Below are 19,575 nucleotides of genomic sequence, written 5' to 3' on the forward strand. Positions count from 1 at the left end.
GCATTTGAAGAGAAAAAGTGGGGACAGAATCGATTTTGAAGAAAGTGCCACCCGGGGCGCCTGGGTGGCTCAGTGGGTTAAAGCCTCTGCCTTCAGCTCAGGTCATGATCCCAGGGTTCTGGGATCGAGCCCCACGTCGGGCTCTCTGCTCAGCAGGGAGCCTGCTTCCCTTCCTCTCTCTCTGCCTGCCTCTCTGCCTACTTGTGATAAATAAATAAAATCTTTAAAAAAAGAAGAAGAAGAAAGTGCCACCCATCTCCAGAACTTCTGCATTCTGCAAAGCTGAAACTCCAAACCCATTAAACTCCCTCTCTCCAGTCCCTGGCAACCACCATTCTACTTTGTCTCTTATTTTGACTCCTCTGGATATCTCATAGATTCCTACAATAGTTGTCTTTTTTTTTTTTTTTAAAGATTTTATTTATTTATTTGAGAGAGAGAGAGACAGTGAGAGAGAGCACGAGCGAGGAGAAGGTCAGAGAGCGAAGCAGACTCCACATGGAGCTGGGAGCCTGATGCGGGACTCGATCCCGGGACTCCAGGATCACGCCCTGAGCCGAAGGCAGTCGTCCAACCAACTGCGCCACCCAGGCGTCCCAATAGTTGTCTTTTTTGATTGACTTAGTTCACTTAGCATAATGGCCTCACGGTCCATTCATGTTGTAGCACGTGTCACAATTTCCTATTTAAGGCTGCATAGTATTCCACTATATGTATATACCTCATTTGTTTATTCATTCATCCCATGAACATTTGTGTTGCTCCCACTTTTTGGCTATTATGAATTAATACTGCTATAGATATTGATCCACAAATAACTCTTCAAGACTGCTTTTCATTATTTTGGACGTATACCCAGAAGTGTTACTGCTGAAACACATTGTGATTTTTTTTCTGAAATTTTAATTTTTTTATAAACATATAATGTATTATTAGCCCCAGGGATACAGGTCTGTGAATCGCCAGGTTTACACACTTCACAGCACTCACCATAACACATACCTTCCCCAATGTCCATAACCCCACCACCCTCTCCCGACCCTCCGACCCCAGCAACCTTCAGTTTGTTTTGTGAGATTAAGAGACTCTTATGGTTTGTCTCCCTCCCAATCCCATCTTGTTTCATTTATTCTTTTCCTATCCCCCAAATCCCCCACGTTGCATCTCCACTTCCTCATATCAGGGAGATCATATGATAGTTGTCTTTCTCTGATTGACTTATTTCGCTAAGCATAATACCCTCTAGTTCCATCCACATCGTTGCAAATGGCAAGATTTCATTTCTTTTGATGGCTGCATAGTACTCCATTGTATATATATATATATATATACACCACATCATCTTCATCCATTCATCTGTTGATGAACATCTAGGTTCTTTCCATAGTTTGGCTATTGTGGACATTGCTGCTATAAACATTTGGGCACATGTGCCCCTTCGGATCACTATGTATCTTTAGGGTAAATACCCAGTAGTGCAATTGCTGGGTCATAGGGTAGCTTTATTTTCAACTTTTTGCGGGAACCTCCATGCTCACATTGTGATTTTTAATTTTTCAAGGAACTACCATAATGTTTTCCATAGTGGCTCCACTATTTTACATTCCCACCAACAGTGCAAGAGGATTTCAATTTTTCCACATCTTCATCAACACTTGCTATTGCTGTATTTTTTTTTTAAGATTTTTTTCCTAAGACAAGAGTCTGATGCTTAACCAACTGAGTCACCCAGGTGCCCCACCTTTTTTGTTTTTGTGTTTATTTTTGTTTTTGTAGTAATCATCCTATTGAACATGAGATGATATATCTTTGAATTTTTAATTGTCATTTCCGCAATGCTGTTATTTGGCTTTTAACACCCAAGATTCACATTTTTTAAATATATGTTTTGTTCAGCCAGATTAATATTGGAAAAAATATGTCTCTCCACAAACTCGATGTAATGTTTAACAACATGATGTATAGAAAAGCCTGTGACATTCCAAATGCATAGGCCATTTAGACACATTTTTAGAAGTGATCCAGGTGTCAAAAATAGAATAAGTATCTCAATAGCACAGCTAATTCTCAGTGTGAAACTTTCTCAATGATTCCATGTTTATCCGAAAGGCTTTTTTCCACATTTATCTTTCACGTGTAGCCCTTGGTTTTCTTAGTGCATGTTACCATCCAGATGAGAGCACATTGAAGAGAATTACAGATAGACAAGAAGATAACTAATATACAAAGCTACTGTTTATAAAAACCATATTGTTTGGTGGTCAGAAATCTATTTTTTAAGCATTTTACATTCAAACATGATAGCCTGTTATTTGTACATGCATAATTTATCATGTTTTTGTTAATTTTAGGAAACTGGAAATTCGGGGTTAGCATGTGCGTTATCATTTTTCCCATTTAAAAAATTGGAAAATGGGCTCCAACTGATAAGGGATAGTGGTTTTACCTTCTACCTGATTCTTATGAAAAACAACAGAAGTTTTTTAAACAGTCACAAACTTACAGAAGAGTTGGAAAAACGTTTACTCTTGAACTATTTAAGGGTCAGTTAGTAAGTTGATACCTCACCACTCCTGAATACTTCAGTGTATGTTTCCTGAAAAAAAGGAAATTCTCCTACATCATAGTATAATCATCAAAATCGGGAAATTAACACCAATACCAACTACCAGCTAATCCTTAGACCCCCATGTACTCTTCACCATTTGTCCCAGGAATGGGCATTATAGCAAAATGATCCAGGTTAGAACCACATGTTGTATTTCATGGCTAGGTCTCTTTAGAATGCCTCATCAGTCTTTCTTTGATTTTTATACCGCAACACATTTATAAATTAACTTGTACAATGTCCCTCAGTTTGAGTTTGGTGTTTATTATTATCTCTTCATCTGGACCCGTGTTTTTCATAGTGAACAAACCTATACCAAGAGTTAATAAACTAAAACGTAGACCAAAGAGTAGGAAATGATTTAAGACCCAAAATCACAAAAAGGAAAATAAAATGGATTTGACAATAAAATGGGTTTCTCAACAGACTGAGAAAAGTTACTTGACACAGAACTAGAAATGAACATATAGAACATACTCCTGGAAATCAAACAAAACAAGAATATTGAGCCTCCTGTTATTTGAATAGGCAAATCACAGAAGAGGATGCCCAGATGCCAACAAATGTACAATGAGATACTCAAACTAACTAATAGAGGGGAAATGCAAAATAATAATGAAATACCACTTCATACTCCTCAGAATTTCAAAAGAAAAGTCAGAAGGGTAGGTAATGTCATTAGGCAAATAGATAAACTACTGTGAATTCATACAATGGAATACTACTATACATTATAGTTAGAAACTAAGGACACTTGGGTGGCTCAGTCAGTTAAGCATCTGCCTTTGGCTCAGGTCAGAATCCCAGGGTCCTGGGATTAAGTCCCGCATCAGGTTCCTTGCTCAGCAGGAAGCCTTCTTCTCCCTCCAGTTGCTGGCCCTCCTGTGTGTGCTCTCTCTCCCTGACAAATAAATAAATAAAATCTTTTTTTAAAAAAGTTAGAAGCTAAATACTTAATACCATAATGGCCACCACTTAGTGATGTTAGAAATAAAGGCATAGCACAATACAAATATATTTATATGCATTTGAGACATAACACTGTATATATTACACGGATAATTTAAGGATATATGTGAAATACATTAAAGGATACTCCTCAAGGGAGAGAAATGAGGTCCTGTATCCAGGATGAGGGAACCAAGGATTTTGCACAAAATTCTTGACAATACACCATAAAATAAGAAAATTAAGTATATCTGTGCATCTGAGAACCAAAAGAAAGTGAGGAGTTAATTTCCATAACAAACTATCAAAAGATATAAATTATATCCATGAACTTAAAAAATTATGTGACTATGGCAACTTTAACTTTTTTAAACTGTTAAGATGACAATAAGCTAAATATAGTTGTAACCAAGTCTGTAAATGTCATAAGTTCACCTGTCAAAAGATATATTAAGATAAAAACTTCATGTGTTGCACTGTTCTGTCATTAATTCCATGACACTAAATGAGTGTGTTGCAATTTACTTCAATTCTGACACCACATGGTGTTAGCAGAGACCCCTCAAGTGAAGTTCAGAGTCCTTCACAAGACTGTCTCCAACTGAGGCCTTGTTTGGTTATTTGTACCCAGTACTCCGGGTTTTTGATTACTTGAGGCCCCTCCAGCCTCCAATTTCCAATTTTTCATAGCTTTCAGATCTTGACTCAGAGTTTACCTCAACATTTTTATTTTTTTATTTTTTTTTAAAGATTTTATTTATTTATTTGAGAGAGAGAGAGACAGTGAGAGAGAGCACGAGCGAGGAGAAGGTCAGAGAGTGAAGCAGACTCCCCATGGAGCTGGGAGCCCGATGCGGGACTCGATCCAGGGACTCCAGGATCACGCCCCGAGCCGAAGGCAGTCGTCCAACCAACTGAGCCACTTATTAATTTATTTGATAGAGTATGAGAGAACACAAGCAAGGGGAGCAGCAGGCAGAGGGAGATGGAGAAGCAAGCTCTCCACAAAGCAGGGATCCCGACACGGGACTCGATTCCAGGACCCTGAAATCAAGACCTGAGCCAAAGGAAGACACTTAACTGACTGAGCTACCCAAACCCCCCTCTACACTAATTTTTAAATAATTTTATTATTTTTAAAACAAATAATAACCCATCCAATTCTCTCTCTCTCTCTTTTTTAAAAAAGATTTTATTTACTTATTTATTTGAGAAAGAGAGACAGATAGCAAGAGAGACACAAGCAGAGAGGAGAGGACGTGGGGCTCCATCCCAGGATCCTGGGATCATGATGGGAGCCGAAGGCAAACATTTGACCCACTGAGCCACCCCAGCACCCTTAACCCATTCAATTCTTGACATTTATTCCCTATGTTTTCTGTCAGCATCCACGCTAATAAATGTACAAGCATGTTTCTTAATTACTCACTAGATTTTTGCATCTTAGTTTCCTTGAAGGCTCATGTGAGAAAACATGCATAAGTGAACTTTGCATAAGTGAGCAGACTGTTCTTTGCCTACTCAACAGTCATCCCTAGTTAGGAATGTATTTCTTTGCTGTTAACCAAACCCCGATTTTGTTCAGATACTGTGTGGAGAGCCCTTGAAACAGCAGAAGATACACCCCTGCTCCAGACCTAGGGAATTATTCATAATTATGCCTGTCATAGTAACCTAGTTTGGGAGAAAAATGAAACAAGGACAAATGCAAATTAAAAATACATCGAGGTACCATTTCTCACCTATCATACAGGCACAATTTTAAAAGACTGACCATGTACCCTGTTGGAGAAACTGTGGGGAAACAGGCACTCTGCTACACTGTTTGTGGGAGAGTGTTAAGTTGCACAATGTCTTCAGAGCGGAAGTTGTCAATATTTATGAAAACTACATAGGCCTTTAATCTCTGACTCCTGGGATTGAGTCCTATGCCAGGCTCCCTTTCTCTCTCAAATAAATAAATAAATCCTTAAAAATATAATAAAACACAGTATCTTAGAATCAATGGAAATTAGAGTTAGATGAAGAATCCAGATAACTCAAAAGTATTAGAATAAGCACCAAATGTTCCTAAGCTGTCAGGGGAAGGGCTCTCCTGAAGCTTATGATAAATAATACATAAAGGTATATGTAGGGGCACCTCGGTGTCTCAGTCTGTTAAGCGGAAGACTCTTGGTGTCAGCTCAGGTCCTGATCTCAGGGTCATGAGATAGAGCCTCCTGGCAGACTCCGCATTCAGGGGAAGTCAGCTTCCCCTCTCTCTCTCTCCCTCTGCCCCTCTTCCATGTGCACACACACTCTCTTTCTGAAATAAATAACTAAACATTATTTTTAAAAGGTATAGATAGGGGTGCCTGGGTGGCTCAGTGGGTTGAAGCCTCTGCCTTCGGCCTGGGTCATGATCTCAGGGTCCTGGGATTGAGCCCCGCGTCAGGCTCTCTGCTCAGCTCCCTTCCTCTCTCTCTGCCTACCTGTGATGTCTCTCTGTCAAATAAATAAATTAATTAAATATTTTTTCAAAAAAAGGTATAGGTATATTAGGGGGAATGAGATTATTGTTTAATTGTTACAGAGTTTCTGCTTGGGGTGGTGAAAAAGTTCTGAAGATGACACTGGGGAGAATTGCTTAACATTGTGAATGTACTTAGTGCCATGGAACTGTATGCTTAAAAATGGTTATAATGAGGCCACCTGGATGGCTCAGTCATTGGAGCATGTGACTCTGGGTCTCAGGGTTGTGAGGTCAAGGCCCATGTTGGGTGGAGAGATTACATTTTTTTAAATTAAAATAAATAAATAAAAGGGGCACCTGGGTGCTGCAGTCAGTTTAATATCTGACTCTTGATTTCCACTCAGGTCATGATCTCAGGGTTGTGGGATTGACCCCAAGACTCTCTCCCCCTCCCCGATGTGCTCCCTCTCTCTCCTCTGTCTCTCTCTCTCCGTCTCTCTTTCTCAACTAAATAAATAAATATTTAACATAAAATAAAGTCTTAAAAATAAAACATTTCTTTCTTAAAAATAAAATTAAACACTTTTGTATCCAAGTAACACACTGTGTTAAATATTTGAAATGGGTATCTCAGGCAGCCTATAAATCAGTACTGAGGAAGTGAAAAACTCAAGGAATAATGAGCACTCAATTCACATACATGATATAAATGTCAAAAAATATGAAAAATTGCTCAACCTAATTGTAAAAAAAAAAAAAATCAGTCTATTTTCCACCTATCCTTTAGTCAAAGCAAACAATGAATAGTATCTGAATGTATCAGTCAGGTTTGTGTGTAGATGTAACAAAACCAGCAAATGAAGCTCAAACAAAGAGGGGGTTTTCCTCTCCTAATAAGCCTGGAGGTAGGCGGTCCAGAGCTGCTGTACTGGTTTTGCATTGCCATAAGGAACCGAAGTTCTTTTTATCTTTCTTCTTAGCTATCCTTAACATGTGGTCTTTAGCCTCTTGCATTTTTCTAGTGGCTTCAAACAGCTGTTCCATCTCCTACAATGAGTTCTAGGCAAGAGGATTTTAAGTTTACTCCCTTTAACAACCTTTCTGGTTCAGCCCCTTAGCTACTTCTATTTACATCTCTTTTGCCAGAATTACACCACCTGACCACTCTTCTGTAATTTTTTAAGCAGGGCATTTTTGTTTTTTACTCCAAACAGAATTGTATAGTGAATATTAGCTAGATTACTAGCAATCTCTACTGAACCAGTGTCGCTTGGAATGAAACCTATGGTGTCAAAATCATAATGAAAAGAACTATGATCTTTTTATTAATAGTTTATTTGTAGTGATTTGTAGTTTTAAATTCAAATAAAGCATTTCCAATTTGACTTTCTTTCTCTCTCTCACTCTCTCTTCTTTCTTTCTCTCTTTTCTCTCCTTCTTTCTTTCTTAGCTCCATACCCAGTGTGGAGCCCAATACAGGGCTGGAACTCACAGCCCTGGGATCAAGACTTAAGCTGAGATCAAGAGTCTGGTGCTTAACGAACTGAACCACCCAGGTTCCCCTGACTCTGTCATTTTAATTTCATCATTACTAATGGAGATTCTGACACAGAATTCTTTTTGTCAAATTCAATAGTACTAACTTCACCTTCCAATTATCAGAAAGTTTTTAAACTAGAAGTAAAGGTGTTTGTTTATTTTTTGAGAAGTATGGCGGTATAGAAGAATCTTTTTTAGAACAAGACAATGTATAATTTTAAATGCAGCACATAACTTTCTGAATACATTACAAAATTTAAATGATTCATATTTCATTTAATTAATGACACAAAGCCATTTACATCAAGAAAAATTATCAACATTTATATATTTTAAAAGAACCTAGTCAGTTGTGTAAGAACAAAATCTAACATGTAATTTTAAGGCATGTCGGATCTGCTGAAGTCAGTGGTTTTAAAATTCTTTGACCAAAGGCACCTGGGTGGGTCAGATAGTTAAGCGTTTGCCTTTGGCTCTGGGATCCAGCTCCAAAACCTGGGATTGAGCCCCACAACTTGGGATCAAGCCCCGCCTGCTGGGATCCAGCCCCCCACATCAGGCTCTCTGCTCAGCGGGCAGCCTGCTTCTCTCTCTCCCTCTACTGTTGCTCCTGTTTTGTCCTTCACTTGGTTTTACAAGTCACTTGATATCAAGATGTCTTCCAACCTCATTTCCCACCACATGACCTATTTCTCTTGATAAAGTAGCTTTCCACACCATTCACCCATGTGTTCTCTACCAAAACAAACAAACAAACAAAAACAGCACCAAAAAAACCTCCTTGCAACTTTTCCTCTTTTTCATTCAACTTCAAGATTTTGCCTGGGAAGAAGTTTCAAAAGTCAGTTCAAATCCCACCTTCGAAAACTTTCTGCAACTATTGCCCAAAGGCATAAGGCGTGCTGTCCTATTGGATAGGCACTTGTAAAATATTTCTTCATAACCTGAAAAGGTAGGCCTTACTGAGCCCTTTTATTTAGTAGATGAGGAATCTGAGTCGGGGGAGATTTGGTGATTGCCCCAGCACACAGCTACAAAGTTGGCAAAGCCAAGATCAGGCGGCTTGCCTACTGCCTTCTCACTGCGCTGAGCTACAGTAGTGTGTGCCTTCTATAGAGTCAGTACGGCTGTTTAGCACCTGATCTACAAGGGACGCGGCAGTTTATTAGCAGTTGCTCAGTAAACATTTGTTGACTGTGCAAATCATTAGAATTCAGTAAGCTCTGCAGAAAATGCAGTAAAGAACACTGGAGCTGGAGGGGACACAGACTGTTATACAGAAATATCATGAAAGAGAGGGACCTGGGAGGGCTCAGTCGGCCAAGGGACTTCGTCTGGAGTCATGATCTCAGGGTTCTGGCATCCAGCCAGCTCCAGGCTTCCCACCGCCCCCTCCGGAGGCAGGGTTGAGGGGAGATGGTCTGCTTCTTCCTCTGCCACTACCTCCACTCTCAGTCGCTCTCTCTCTCTCTCTCTCTCCAATAAATAAAACCTTAAAAAAAAAAAGAAAGAAAGAAAGGGAGGCTTCGAGATATTAGGGTCCACTGCTAGCTAGTGGCAGAGATAAGGCTAGAAATAATTCCTTTTTACACCAAATAAAGAATATTATTGAAGGTTTGCTACGGCAGAGCGCTAGACTCTGGGGAGACAATGTTGCCAGTTCCTTCCCAGAGCGTTGAAATAATACTGCAGGAGACTAAGGTGGGTCTAAGTTCCCAGAGAAAAGGCTGTGAAGGAACGACCAGAGATATTAGTCCGGACCCCAAGCAGGGAAGGAAGGTAGAGAAGGGAGGCGGGGGACAGAGCCATCCTCCGCGCCCTCCTCCGGGGCCGTTTACCCGCCGAGCCACACGGGGGCGCTGCACCCTTCCTCGCGTCCCGAGCCCTGGCGGCGCCTCCTGCTCGCCTGTTCCTGGCGGAAATGCCCGGGCGATGACGGAAACCCAGAGGGAGGGGAGAGAAAGAGCGAGAGAAGGGGCGAGAGAGCCGGGAGAGGCCGGTAGGCGGGAGGTGGCGGCGGCGAGTGGTTAGCGTCCGGCAGGTGCTGCGTCGAAGTCCCGCGCCGCAGTCCCGCCTACCTCCCCGCGCCCTTTACCCACTCCCGGAGCGCGCAGCCGGGCGGGCGAGGGTCTCCTCGAGGCCGCGCGCCGGGAGCTGCCTGCTGGCCTTGGGCGGGGCGAGGGGCCCGCAGCCGCGCTCCCCCGCTCCCTCCTCTCCCGCTGGGAGCTGGCGGCCGCGGCGGCGGCGGGAGAGGGGAGCGGCGCCCGGGGCGGGGGTGGGAAGGGGCGGGGAGGGGGGAGGGAGGCGGCGGGCCAGGGGATCGGGCCGCCATGGACGACAAGGCGTTCACCAAGGAGCTGGACCAGTGGGTCGAGCAGCTGAACGAGTGTAAACAGCTTAACGAGAATCAAGTGCGGACGCTGTGCGAAAAGGTGAGAGAAAAGAGGAGAAATGCGGGAGCGCCAGGCCGGGTGGGGGCGGCCCCGGCGGCCCGGCCCGGCCCCTCCCCTCCCCTCCCGGGCCTGTCCGCTCTGAGTCCGGCGTAGCCGGTCCCGGGCCCCGCGGGGCTGTGTCTCCGTGCTGGGACGCCCACCTGGGCGGCGAGACGGGCCATTCCAGGACCGGACTTGAGAGCTGGCCGCCCCGAGCCCCTCTGCCTCCCCTCCGGACCCACCCTGCGGCCCCCTCCGGAAGCTCACTTCACTGGCCCAAGGGACCGGTGTGGATGGGAGGGGAGACTTGGCGCCGGGAATCCACGCCCTAGATTTTATTGGGGTCACCGACGCTCTCCTGGGGCTTACTGACCCTAACATTTCACACGAGGACTGGCGATCTCGGTGCTTTAGAATGCCGGCAAATTAATACAATTCAGTCTCTTATTTGAAGATGCACCGAAAGTTAACCTGGTGTTAGTGTTAATGAACTTGTTAATAGATGTTTCCTCAGGTGGATCGGGCCCTTGAAAAGCCACTAACTTGGAATGTGTCAAGCGTTTGTTTTTAGAGAGGTGGGTGTAATAGCAGACTGGTTTTTAAATAGAGGTTGGCTTTGGTTTAAACCGACGGTAACTAGTCTTCGCACTGACTCTTGGAAGCATATGCTGATGGTCGAAAACGAGACGGTGTGTCTTAAGTTTGATAACAGTGATTACTTGAAATGATAACTGGGGTACGTGTTTTTGGTGCAGGATGGCTCGCTTCAGAAAGTTTTTTTCTATTTCTACTATATAGGAAGTGTTTTGGGGTTTTGGTGGTTGTGTTCTTTTCTATACGAAAGAGTAATACAGTATGCAGGTGGTTAACTGCTTACAGACGTTCTCGATTGGGTGATCTGCTTTCTGAATTCTGTATCCATTGTTTTCTTAACCGCTCGAATTATTTCACTCTTCCTCTTTCAAGTCCAGAATTTTTCTCGTACAGTTTTTATAATCTGGACTAAATAATTTTCACACATTTTTTTGTAGAGAGGTGCTGTATGAGAGAGTAACAAAGTTATTTATTCTTAAGGTTTGGTTTCTTTGTATTTTTAAGACTTTCTTGGTAGTTTGTGTTTGGAAGTCAGAATGCCTCAGAAATGCATTGGAGGAGGAAGTAATAGGGCACTTTTAAGATTATGCAATTTAGGGATGAGGAATAATAGCTAATATTAAGATAGGATAGTGTTTTTAACAAGTGTAATGTTACCTAAGATCTTTATATATGAAATAACACTTTGTTAACACGGGAAAATTTCTTAAATAGAACTGCCAAGCCAATAGTGGTTTTTTTTTTTTTTCTTTCTGAAACAAACGTTACTTGTAGCTTCAAGTTGACGGTTTTCTTGTTTGATAACCTGTAATTTCATGAGTCTTAAAATTTACATTTTAAATTGCTTTCTCAAGGTCTAGTGTCAACATTAAGTTTTAAAGTACCTAGGTTTGAAATTAGTTGAACCTGTTAACCCTGCTATGAAAGTTAGATGTAGACTTGAAGTTTCGGACAAAGTTGGTGTTGAATCAGTTTTTCCCTTTGACTCTCTAATAATTTTAAGATACATTCCTAGAGAAGAACATTGTACTGCTACTCAGTCATACTTAAAACTTTTTTTGTTTGTTTTTATGGATTTTTTTATTAATTTAATCTCTACACCTAACTTGGGGTTCAAACTCATAACCCTGTGATCAAGAGTGAGATGGTGGCTCTGACTGAGATAGTCGGGTGCCCCTCGGTCACACTTAAATCTTGAGGAAGCTTTCTGTAGTTGTCAGGAGAGATTATTTGTACTTCAGCTCTTACATAAAGTGCACTACCAATCACTAGGACCTTAAAGGTCTGTATTTAAGCTTGTTATGTTCCTCACTTAAAAAAAAAAAATGTACTTATCTACTAAACATGGAATTTTATTTTATTTTTATTTTTTTATTTTTTTAAGATTTTTATTTATTTATTTGAGAGAGAGAGACAGTGAGAGAGAGCACGAGCGAGGAGAAGGTCAGAGAGCGAAGCAGACTCCCCATGGAGCTGGGAGCCTGATGCGGGACTCGATCCCGGGACTCCAGGATCACACCCTGAGCCGAAGGCAGTCGTCCAACCAACTGAGCCACCCAGGCGTCCCTTTATTTTTATTTTTTAAAAGATTTATTTATTTGAGAGAGCACGGGATTGGGGTGGGGGAGACTCAGTGCAGAACCCCATGCAGGGCTCCATCTCACCACCCCAAGATCACGACCTAAGCCATAGCAAGTCAGATATTTAATCAAGTGACCACCCAGGCGCTCCTAAACATGAATTTTTAAGTGAAAAATCCCCAGTCATTTATGTTGGCCTCCACGGCTTGTTGCCAGTGGAATGGAGAAGTGTAGTATTCCTTTCTCGCTACCCTTTTGAGCAGAGCTTAGTTTTACAACTGTCTTCTAGTTGCTGTGGCATTTCTTGGTGGCAGATATAGTCTGTCTTCCTACTTTAGCCTTTGGTTCCATTTTATATCCCTATCCCTAACATTATTTTTCCTGACAAGTGTAACGTTTACATATTTTAAACTTCGGTCGTCTGCTATCTGAATTCAAACCCTGGCTTCACCCAGTCTCTTTGCACCTGATTTCTTTTTTGTAAGACAAGTGTAATTATTTGCCTATCTTAGCCTAGGATGCTTGTGAATTTTAAAATAATACCTGTGTAAAGTACCCCTAAGCAATAAGCTATTTTAGGAAAAGCCAAATAAAAATAGCCATTTTATTTTGCTTTGAATCTGTCATCTCATTTTCTTTTGGGAAAAGATGCAAAATAAATAGGTGTGTTGACATGACTTCTCTATGGAGAATGTACTTCAAAAGAGGTTTTATGTATAGAGGTTGTAGAACCCTGAAAAATACAGTTGCAGTATTTCACGTGGTCCCTGTTACCTGGAGCACAAAGTCCTAGGATTAGTAGCGATTTTGTGAAGTAACTTTAAACTCTTTGCCTTCTCTCCTTAATGCTTCCTCTCTCTTTCCAGAGAATGAGGAATGGCAGGCATATAGAAAGAATGTAAAAGAAAAATAAAATGTTAAACCTAGTTACACAAATCCTCTTTTTGTTTAATTCTTTGTGACTGGATTGGTTGTGTTTTTTTTTGTTGTTTTTAATAACATGATTTTTTGGAGTCTCTTGAAAATACTACTCTATAGGAAGTTCCATTATATGGTGGTGATTTTTCCCCTCAAAATTAAATTCCTGTTCTAAATTGGGTTGCTTAAAAACTGAGGGAGTCCGCTGAAATTGAGACCAAAGTGGTACTGATAAAAGCCCTATTTTAAGGTAGTGGCAAAACTAAGATCCATCCTAATGCCAAATGGCGAAGAACTACAAAAAATATGGGTATGGATGGTCTGTCCTTTGAGGTTAATTTCTGTGCAGAAAAAAATTGTTAACATAAAATAGTAAGACACATCTTCTGAGAGAACTAGCTCCTAAATTAAGTCCTGGGGCGCCTGCGTGCCTCAGTGGGTTAAAGCCTCTGCCTTCGGCTCAGGTCATGATCCTGGGTCCTGGCATCGAGCCCCACATCGGGCTCTCTGCTCAGCAGGGAGCCTGCTTCCTCTGTCTGTCCCTCTCTTTCTCTCTCTCTCTCTGCCTGCCTCTCTGCTTACTTGTGATCTCTGTCTGTCAAAAGAAAATAAAATAAAATCTTAAAAAAAAAATTAAGGCAGTCCTGCTTTTGAAGCTAATTGCAAATTTGACTTATGTGTATGGAGAAACTGTTTCTGTGATTCATTTCTGGAACAGCAGTGTGTACAGTAATTTTAAAAAGATAGTGTGCCTGGAGAGCCAGTCTGGCGCTGTTCAGGACATTGTGTGACTAGAACTATATTTAACTCTTGGTAGCATTGCAGGAAGAGAAACTTTTTAGGTTCTTTTACCTGATAAACTTTATTTTTACTGAAGAACCTGGGTAATGATACTGTTAAGTAGATAGGAAATTTACCCTGTTTGTGTGCATGCAGATCTTTAGTCTGATTATTATAAAGTACCTACTTAGAAAAATTCTGAGGCTTTTGTAGGAATATAAATACATAAATAATATGTAAGACTAATGGATAGTTTTCTGGATTGTGGCTTCAGCCTTGAGATAGAAAGATCATTAGGATATTAGTTACCTCATTAATGTGAAATAGCTTGCTTAAATTCCTGAATGCCTGAAACCATCTTAATGAAGATTAGATTCTAGTAAAAATGATTTTGTGTATAGGAAAAATCTCTTGGATTACTGTTTTCTTTGATAGGTTGTAGCTAAAAATTAGGGTCTTAGCAGGCAGAAAGCCTAACTAGTACCTCATTTTAATTTCCCTTGAGCTTTGGTGGTCGATCTGACAGAGTCTGAAATGTCATTATTTAGAAAGTAGTTGCTTCCTTTCTTACTGCAACACAAAATGACCTGATTACAATGGGATATGAGGTTAAAACCCAATTCTGCTGACTGAAGCAATTGTTTTCCACGCATATCTAAGCCAGCCTCTTAGCAGACAGGTAAAGAAACTGAAGCAAACTAGACTAGCATGAACTGTTAATGACAAGAGCAGACTTTTAAAATTAAATGAGTTCATTTCTCAACTTTATATATGATGTGTGAAACAGTATCTGTAGGAAGATAAAAATTAGAGTCTACATTATATACTGGTTTTTTTTTCCCCACATGGAGTAGTTTTTTGGTAGCATTTGTCTTCTAATTTGAAGACCTGCGGAAATTTTTTCTTCACCATCTTTTCTTCAGAATATATACTGTGAGAGACCTACTGAATGAAATCCTTCTTTGGTAAAAGGAAACCAAATACCAGACTTTGAAGATAAAATTAGGGCCAAAACAAGCACTGTGTTTTAGACTATATACACTATATCTGTTTACGGAACCTAGTCTAAGAAGTATGGCATTAAAATCATAGACATATAAAATCATAGTCAATGGATTATCTATTGTGTATGAGAATTTGAGTTTACTTTAGATTAAGTAGGAAATTTGAGTTATTTTGAACTGATTTCCTTATAATAATTCCTCATGTAAATGTAAGTTAAATGTAAACGTGATCTTGGTTCTTTAACTTGCATAAAGAAATATTTTCTTTCGCAGTATTCCTTTACTAATGATTAAATCTTGTCTCTACTTTCTATAACATTACTTTTCAAATCTCAATTTCTTTAATAATCATATTAAGCTAGGAAATGGGGAAGCTCAAGCTTAGAATTGGTTTGCTGTCTCTTGTAGTCTGGGACAGTTATTGTGCCTTGCATACTGCCATTTGATTGAAATAAATTTTGCACAAAAGAATTAAACGGTAATCTTGAGGTGCGAGCTGAGATAACTAACTTGTACTATGATAGCACTATGATATAGTACAATGGAAGTGTGCAATATTCCATTGAAGATCTGCTAAATAATGTTTTATATAAGGACAGTCATCTTATTTTGAGAATGGGATGGGAAGGTGAGACTGTCTTGACCAATTCAGCCTTTTTTTAAAAAAAAAGATTTTATTTCTTTATATTTAGAAATAAAGAGAGCATGAGTACAGGGGGCAGAGGGAGAAAGAGACTCTCAAACTTCTTGCTGGTTGTGGACCCCCACGTGGGGCTTGATCTCACCATCCTAAGATCATGACTAGAGCAGAAACCAAGAGTTGGACGCTCAACCGAGCCACCCAGGCGCCCCTCACTCATGCAGTCTTCTGTGAAACTTTGTTTGAAGTGACTTTTTAGCATGTGATTTTTTTTTTAAGATTTTATTTATTTATTTGACAGACAGAGATCACAAGTAGGCAGAGAGGCCGGCAGAGAGAGAGGAGGAAGCAGGCTCCCTATGGAGCAGAGAGCCCGATGTGGGGCTCAGTGCCAGGACTCTGGGATCATGACCCAAGCCGAAGGCAGAGGCTTTAACCCACTGAGCCACCCAGGCGCCCCAGCATGTGATTTTTTTTTTTTTAATGTACCAAGATAGTGTGTAGGCTATCCTTTAATTTTGCTCTTTCCATTTCATAGAGAGGAAAGTAGTTACAAAGTTTCTTCTACCTTTGATAGATTTCTTATGTGGTATTTATCTGAATAAGGAGAATTGGCTCAGTGTGGTCTTGCCTTTGCTTTGGTAGCAAGAGAAGCACTTGTTCTGTGGGAAATGAGGGGAAAAAAAGAGTGACCGAATAAATGCTGTCACTGTGTTTTTGCACCATAAATTCAGCGAATTTTAGTTGTATTCCTGTGTGCCAGATGCTGTTCAAAGTGCCAGAAATTCAGCTGTGAACAGAAGAGGAGACAGATGATAAACAGACTTAATAGAGTGCCAGACAGTCATTCTTGGTAGGAAGAAAAAGCAGAGAATAGGGGAGAGTGATGGGCTTGAGCTTAGGAGGCTCTTTTAATAGAGTGGTCAGGGAAAGTGTTGCAAATTACTCATAAAGATGTTTACTTTTGTGATCTGAAAGGGTATCGCAGGAATTAGAAGGCACAGTTCCCAGGACTGCTCTCAGTTGTGACACCAATTGCATGTTCAGTGGGTTTCAAAACTGCTCTCCCAAGTTCAGTAATTCACAGGAAGCCCACACAGAGCTCACTGAAAGCTGTTACACTCGTGATTGTAGGGAAAGAACAAATTAAAATCAGCCAAGGGGAGAGACATGTAGGGCAGAGTTCAGCAGGGCCTGATACCTTCAGTCTCTAGTTCCTTCAGAGTCGGAACAGACACTGGGTCACAAAGCTCTCATCATAAATCACCTTGTTAGACTGTCCAGTGGTCAAAGCCCTCCGGCAAAGATACTCACATGAAGCAGGACTTTTGGGGGCCTGGCAGTCACCTCCCAGTAGGCAAGAGCAGATGCCAGACCACTCTGTGGGCAAGGTTCTTAACTGCACAAATTTTTACTCTGTAACAAATTTTAGGTGACAAGACAGTTAATAAATAAGTGAAAAATAATGCCAAAATAAATGAAGAAAATATTTGGTAGAATTATCAGAATCATAGTGTGTAGGATATGAGAATATTTTCCTGCTAATTAGTTGTGTATTCTTTGTTGTAATTTCATAACATTTTCTTGATTCTGTAAACTCTTTGAAAATGCAGAAAGTTAGCCATTTAATGTTTAAAATACTCTTTTCCTTTAAAAAATTCTACTGGATATTTTAGCATTTTTGTGTAGTCAAAATGTTCCAACTTTTCCTTAAGCTTTGTGTGTGCATAAACATTACTTGGAAAGGAAATAAAAAGTTCAGGTTGCTGGGGCGCCTGGGTGGCTCAGTGGGTTAAAGCCTCTGCCTTCAGCTCAGGTCATGGTCTCAGGATCCTGGGATCGAGCTCTCTGCTCAGCGGGGAGCCTGCTTCCTGCCTCTCTCTGCCTGCCTCTCTGCCTACTTGTGAGCTCTGTCAAATAAATAAATAAAAATCTTTTAAAAAGAAAAAGTTCAGGTTCCTTTATTCCATCCCAGAGACTGATTAAGGCTTGGCAGGTTCAGAAATCTACATTTTTAAAGATATCACAAGTCTTGTTATCTAGAAATTCCGGACTGCATTTTGAGAAATGCTACTTTGAGAAATATTCTAAGCTTCTGATTTACCTTTTTTCTTAAGTTTGGATCAGCTTCCAACATCAGATTTCTCCTTTGTGCTTTCAGTGTTGCAAGATGTCTCTAAGAATTTCTTTACTGAGATTTTTGCCAGTGTCACTTCTTCTGGGATGTGTTCATTCTGTTCCTTACAACCACTTTCCTCGTTTATGTCAATAAATTTCCATATTTATTTATGTCACTTAGTCTCTGTATTTCCTGGCTGCGTATCTAGAGTCTCTCCAAGGGCAGCAGTATCCACATCCCACAGTCAGCCATTTCTTCTGTATATTTGTTATTTGAATTTCATTTCCAGTTTTACCACTTTTCCATTTCTTTGCTGCAGTTTCATCATTGTTGACCAAATCCCTCTTTTGAGTATCCATTTTTGTAAAACGTCACGAGTTTATTGCTAAAAGGTAACGGGGCAACACAGCTATAACACTTTGCTGTCTGGGTATAAACTAATAACAAATGTGCTATGACCCATCCCTAAAAGATTTTGAAAGAAATTACTTCAGGGGTGCCTGAATTGTTAAGCGTCTGCCTTCGGCCCAGGGCACGATCCCGGGGTCCTGGGATGGAGCCCCACATCAGGCTCCCTGCTTGGCGGGAAGCCTGCTTCTCCCTCTTCCACTCCCTCTGCTTGTGTTCCCTTCTTGCTGTGTCTCTGACAAATAAATATGTAAAATCTTTAAAAAAAAATTGACTGGCTCTTGATCATGATGCTGCATCTTGTTTATGTAGTGATTTGTATGTCAGCAAATTTTTAAATTACAGTAAATATACTGTGGTGACTTAAATTTGAACCATGTTGTTGGGGGCCCAGTTTAACTAAACCTTGGTGACTGAAATTTGTGCATATGGAAACTACGACAAAGTGAGAACTGTCTATGTTAAAGAGAAATGATTAGGTAAGATTCAAATCCACTAAATAATTTTGTTTTAACTCCATTGGGCTACAACAGTATTTCACACATTTTCATCACCCTGGGAAAGAAAACTCTGCCTATTAGCAGTCACTCTCCATTCTCCCCTCCCTCGTTCCTTGGCAACCACTAATCTGCTTTCTTTATAGATTTGGCTATTCTAGACATTTTATATAAATGAAATCACTCAATATATAGTCTTTCTTCTCTGGCTTCTTTCACTTGGCATAAAATGTTAAGATTCTTCTATCTTGTAGCATGTATCAGTACTTCATTCCTTTTTATGGCTGAATAAAATTCCATTATATGGATATAGCTCTGTGATTGTTTTTATAATTAAGTTACTGCCATCTGGATTTTTTTTGAAGTTTAAAATTAATTTTTCAGATTTCAAAAGTAATGTACTTTTAGGGGCCCCTGGGTGGCTCAGTGGGTTAAAGCCTTTGGCTCAGGTCATGATCCCAGGGTCCTGGGATTGAGCCCTGCATTGGCTCTCAGCAGGGAACCTGCTTCCTCCTCTCTCTCTTTCTGCCTGCCTCTCTGCCTACTTGTGATTTCTATCAAATAAATAGATAAAATCTTTAAAAAAAAATTTTTTTTTAAGATTTTTTTATTTATTCATTTGACAGAGACAGATCACAAGTAGGCCGAGAGACAGTCAGAGAGAAAGAGTGGAGGAAGCAGGCTCCCTGCTGAGCAGAGAGCCCGATGCGGGACTCGATCCCAGGACCCTGAGATCATGACCCGAGTCAAAGGCAGCGGCTCAACCCACTGAGCCACCCAGGCGCCCCAGTAATATACTTTTAAAAAAATTTTAACATTTATAAATGTGGGGGCAAGAACACAAATGTTCTTCAGTATTGCACCCACCTTCCCCATCCACAGCCCTCCTACCACAGAGACAAACATGGTTTTTTCACTCTTTGTTCCTGATGTGCAAAAAACATGTGTTGGGAACGGTGTATTTTTGGTATATTCTTTTTATTAAAATGGGATCATTGGTATAACATTCTAAAACTTTTCCCTGAGTAATAGATTTTGACTTAGGTGCATGCATGT

At 40.6% G+C, this 19,575-nt stretch overlaps 1 protein-coding gene across 1 annotated transcript in view; it reads left to right on the plus strand.

The window, feature by feature from the left end:
* The first annotated feature begins 9,839 nt into the window (after positions 1 to 9,839).
* The window catches only part of PPP2CB (protein phosphatase 2 catalytic subunit beta), a 34,315-nt gene continuing 24,579 nt past the window's right edge, over positions 9,840 to 19,575 (plus strand). The window contains exon 1 of the mRNA XM_044225431.1: positions 9,840 to 9,979. Within this exon, the coding sequence (XP_044081366.1) occupies positions 9,878 to 9,979 (102 nt within the window). The 5' untranslated portion in view covers positions 9,840 to 9,877. The remainder of the gene's footprint in view (positions 9,980 to 19,575) is intronic.

Source organism: Neovison vison, chromosome 11 (assembly GCF_020171115.1).
Source record: "Neovison vison isolate M4711 chromosome 11, ASM_NN_V1, whole genome shotgun sequence".
Lineage (NCBI taxonomy): Eukaryota > Metazoa > Chordata > Mammalia > Carnivora > Mustelidae > Neogale > Neogale vison.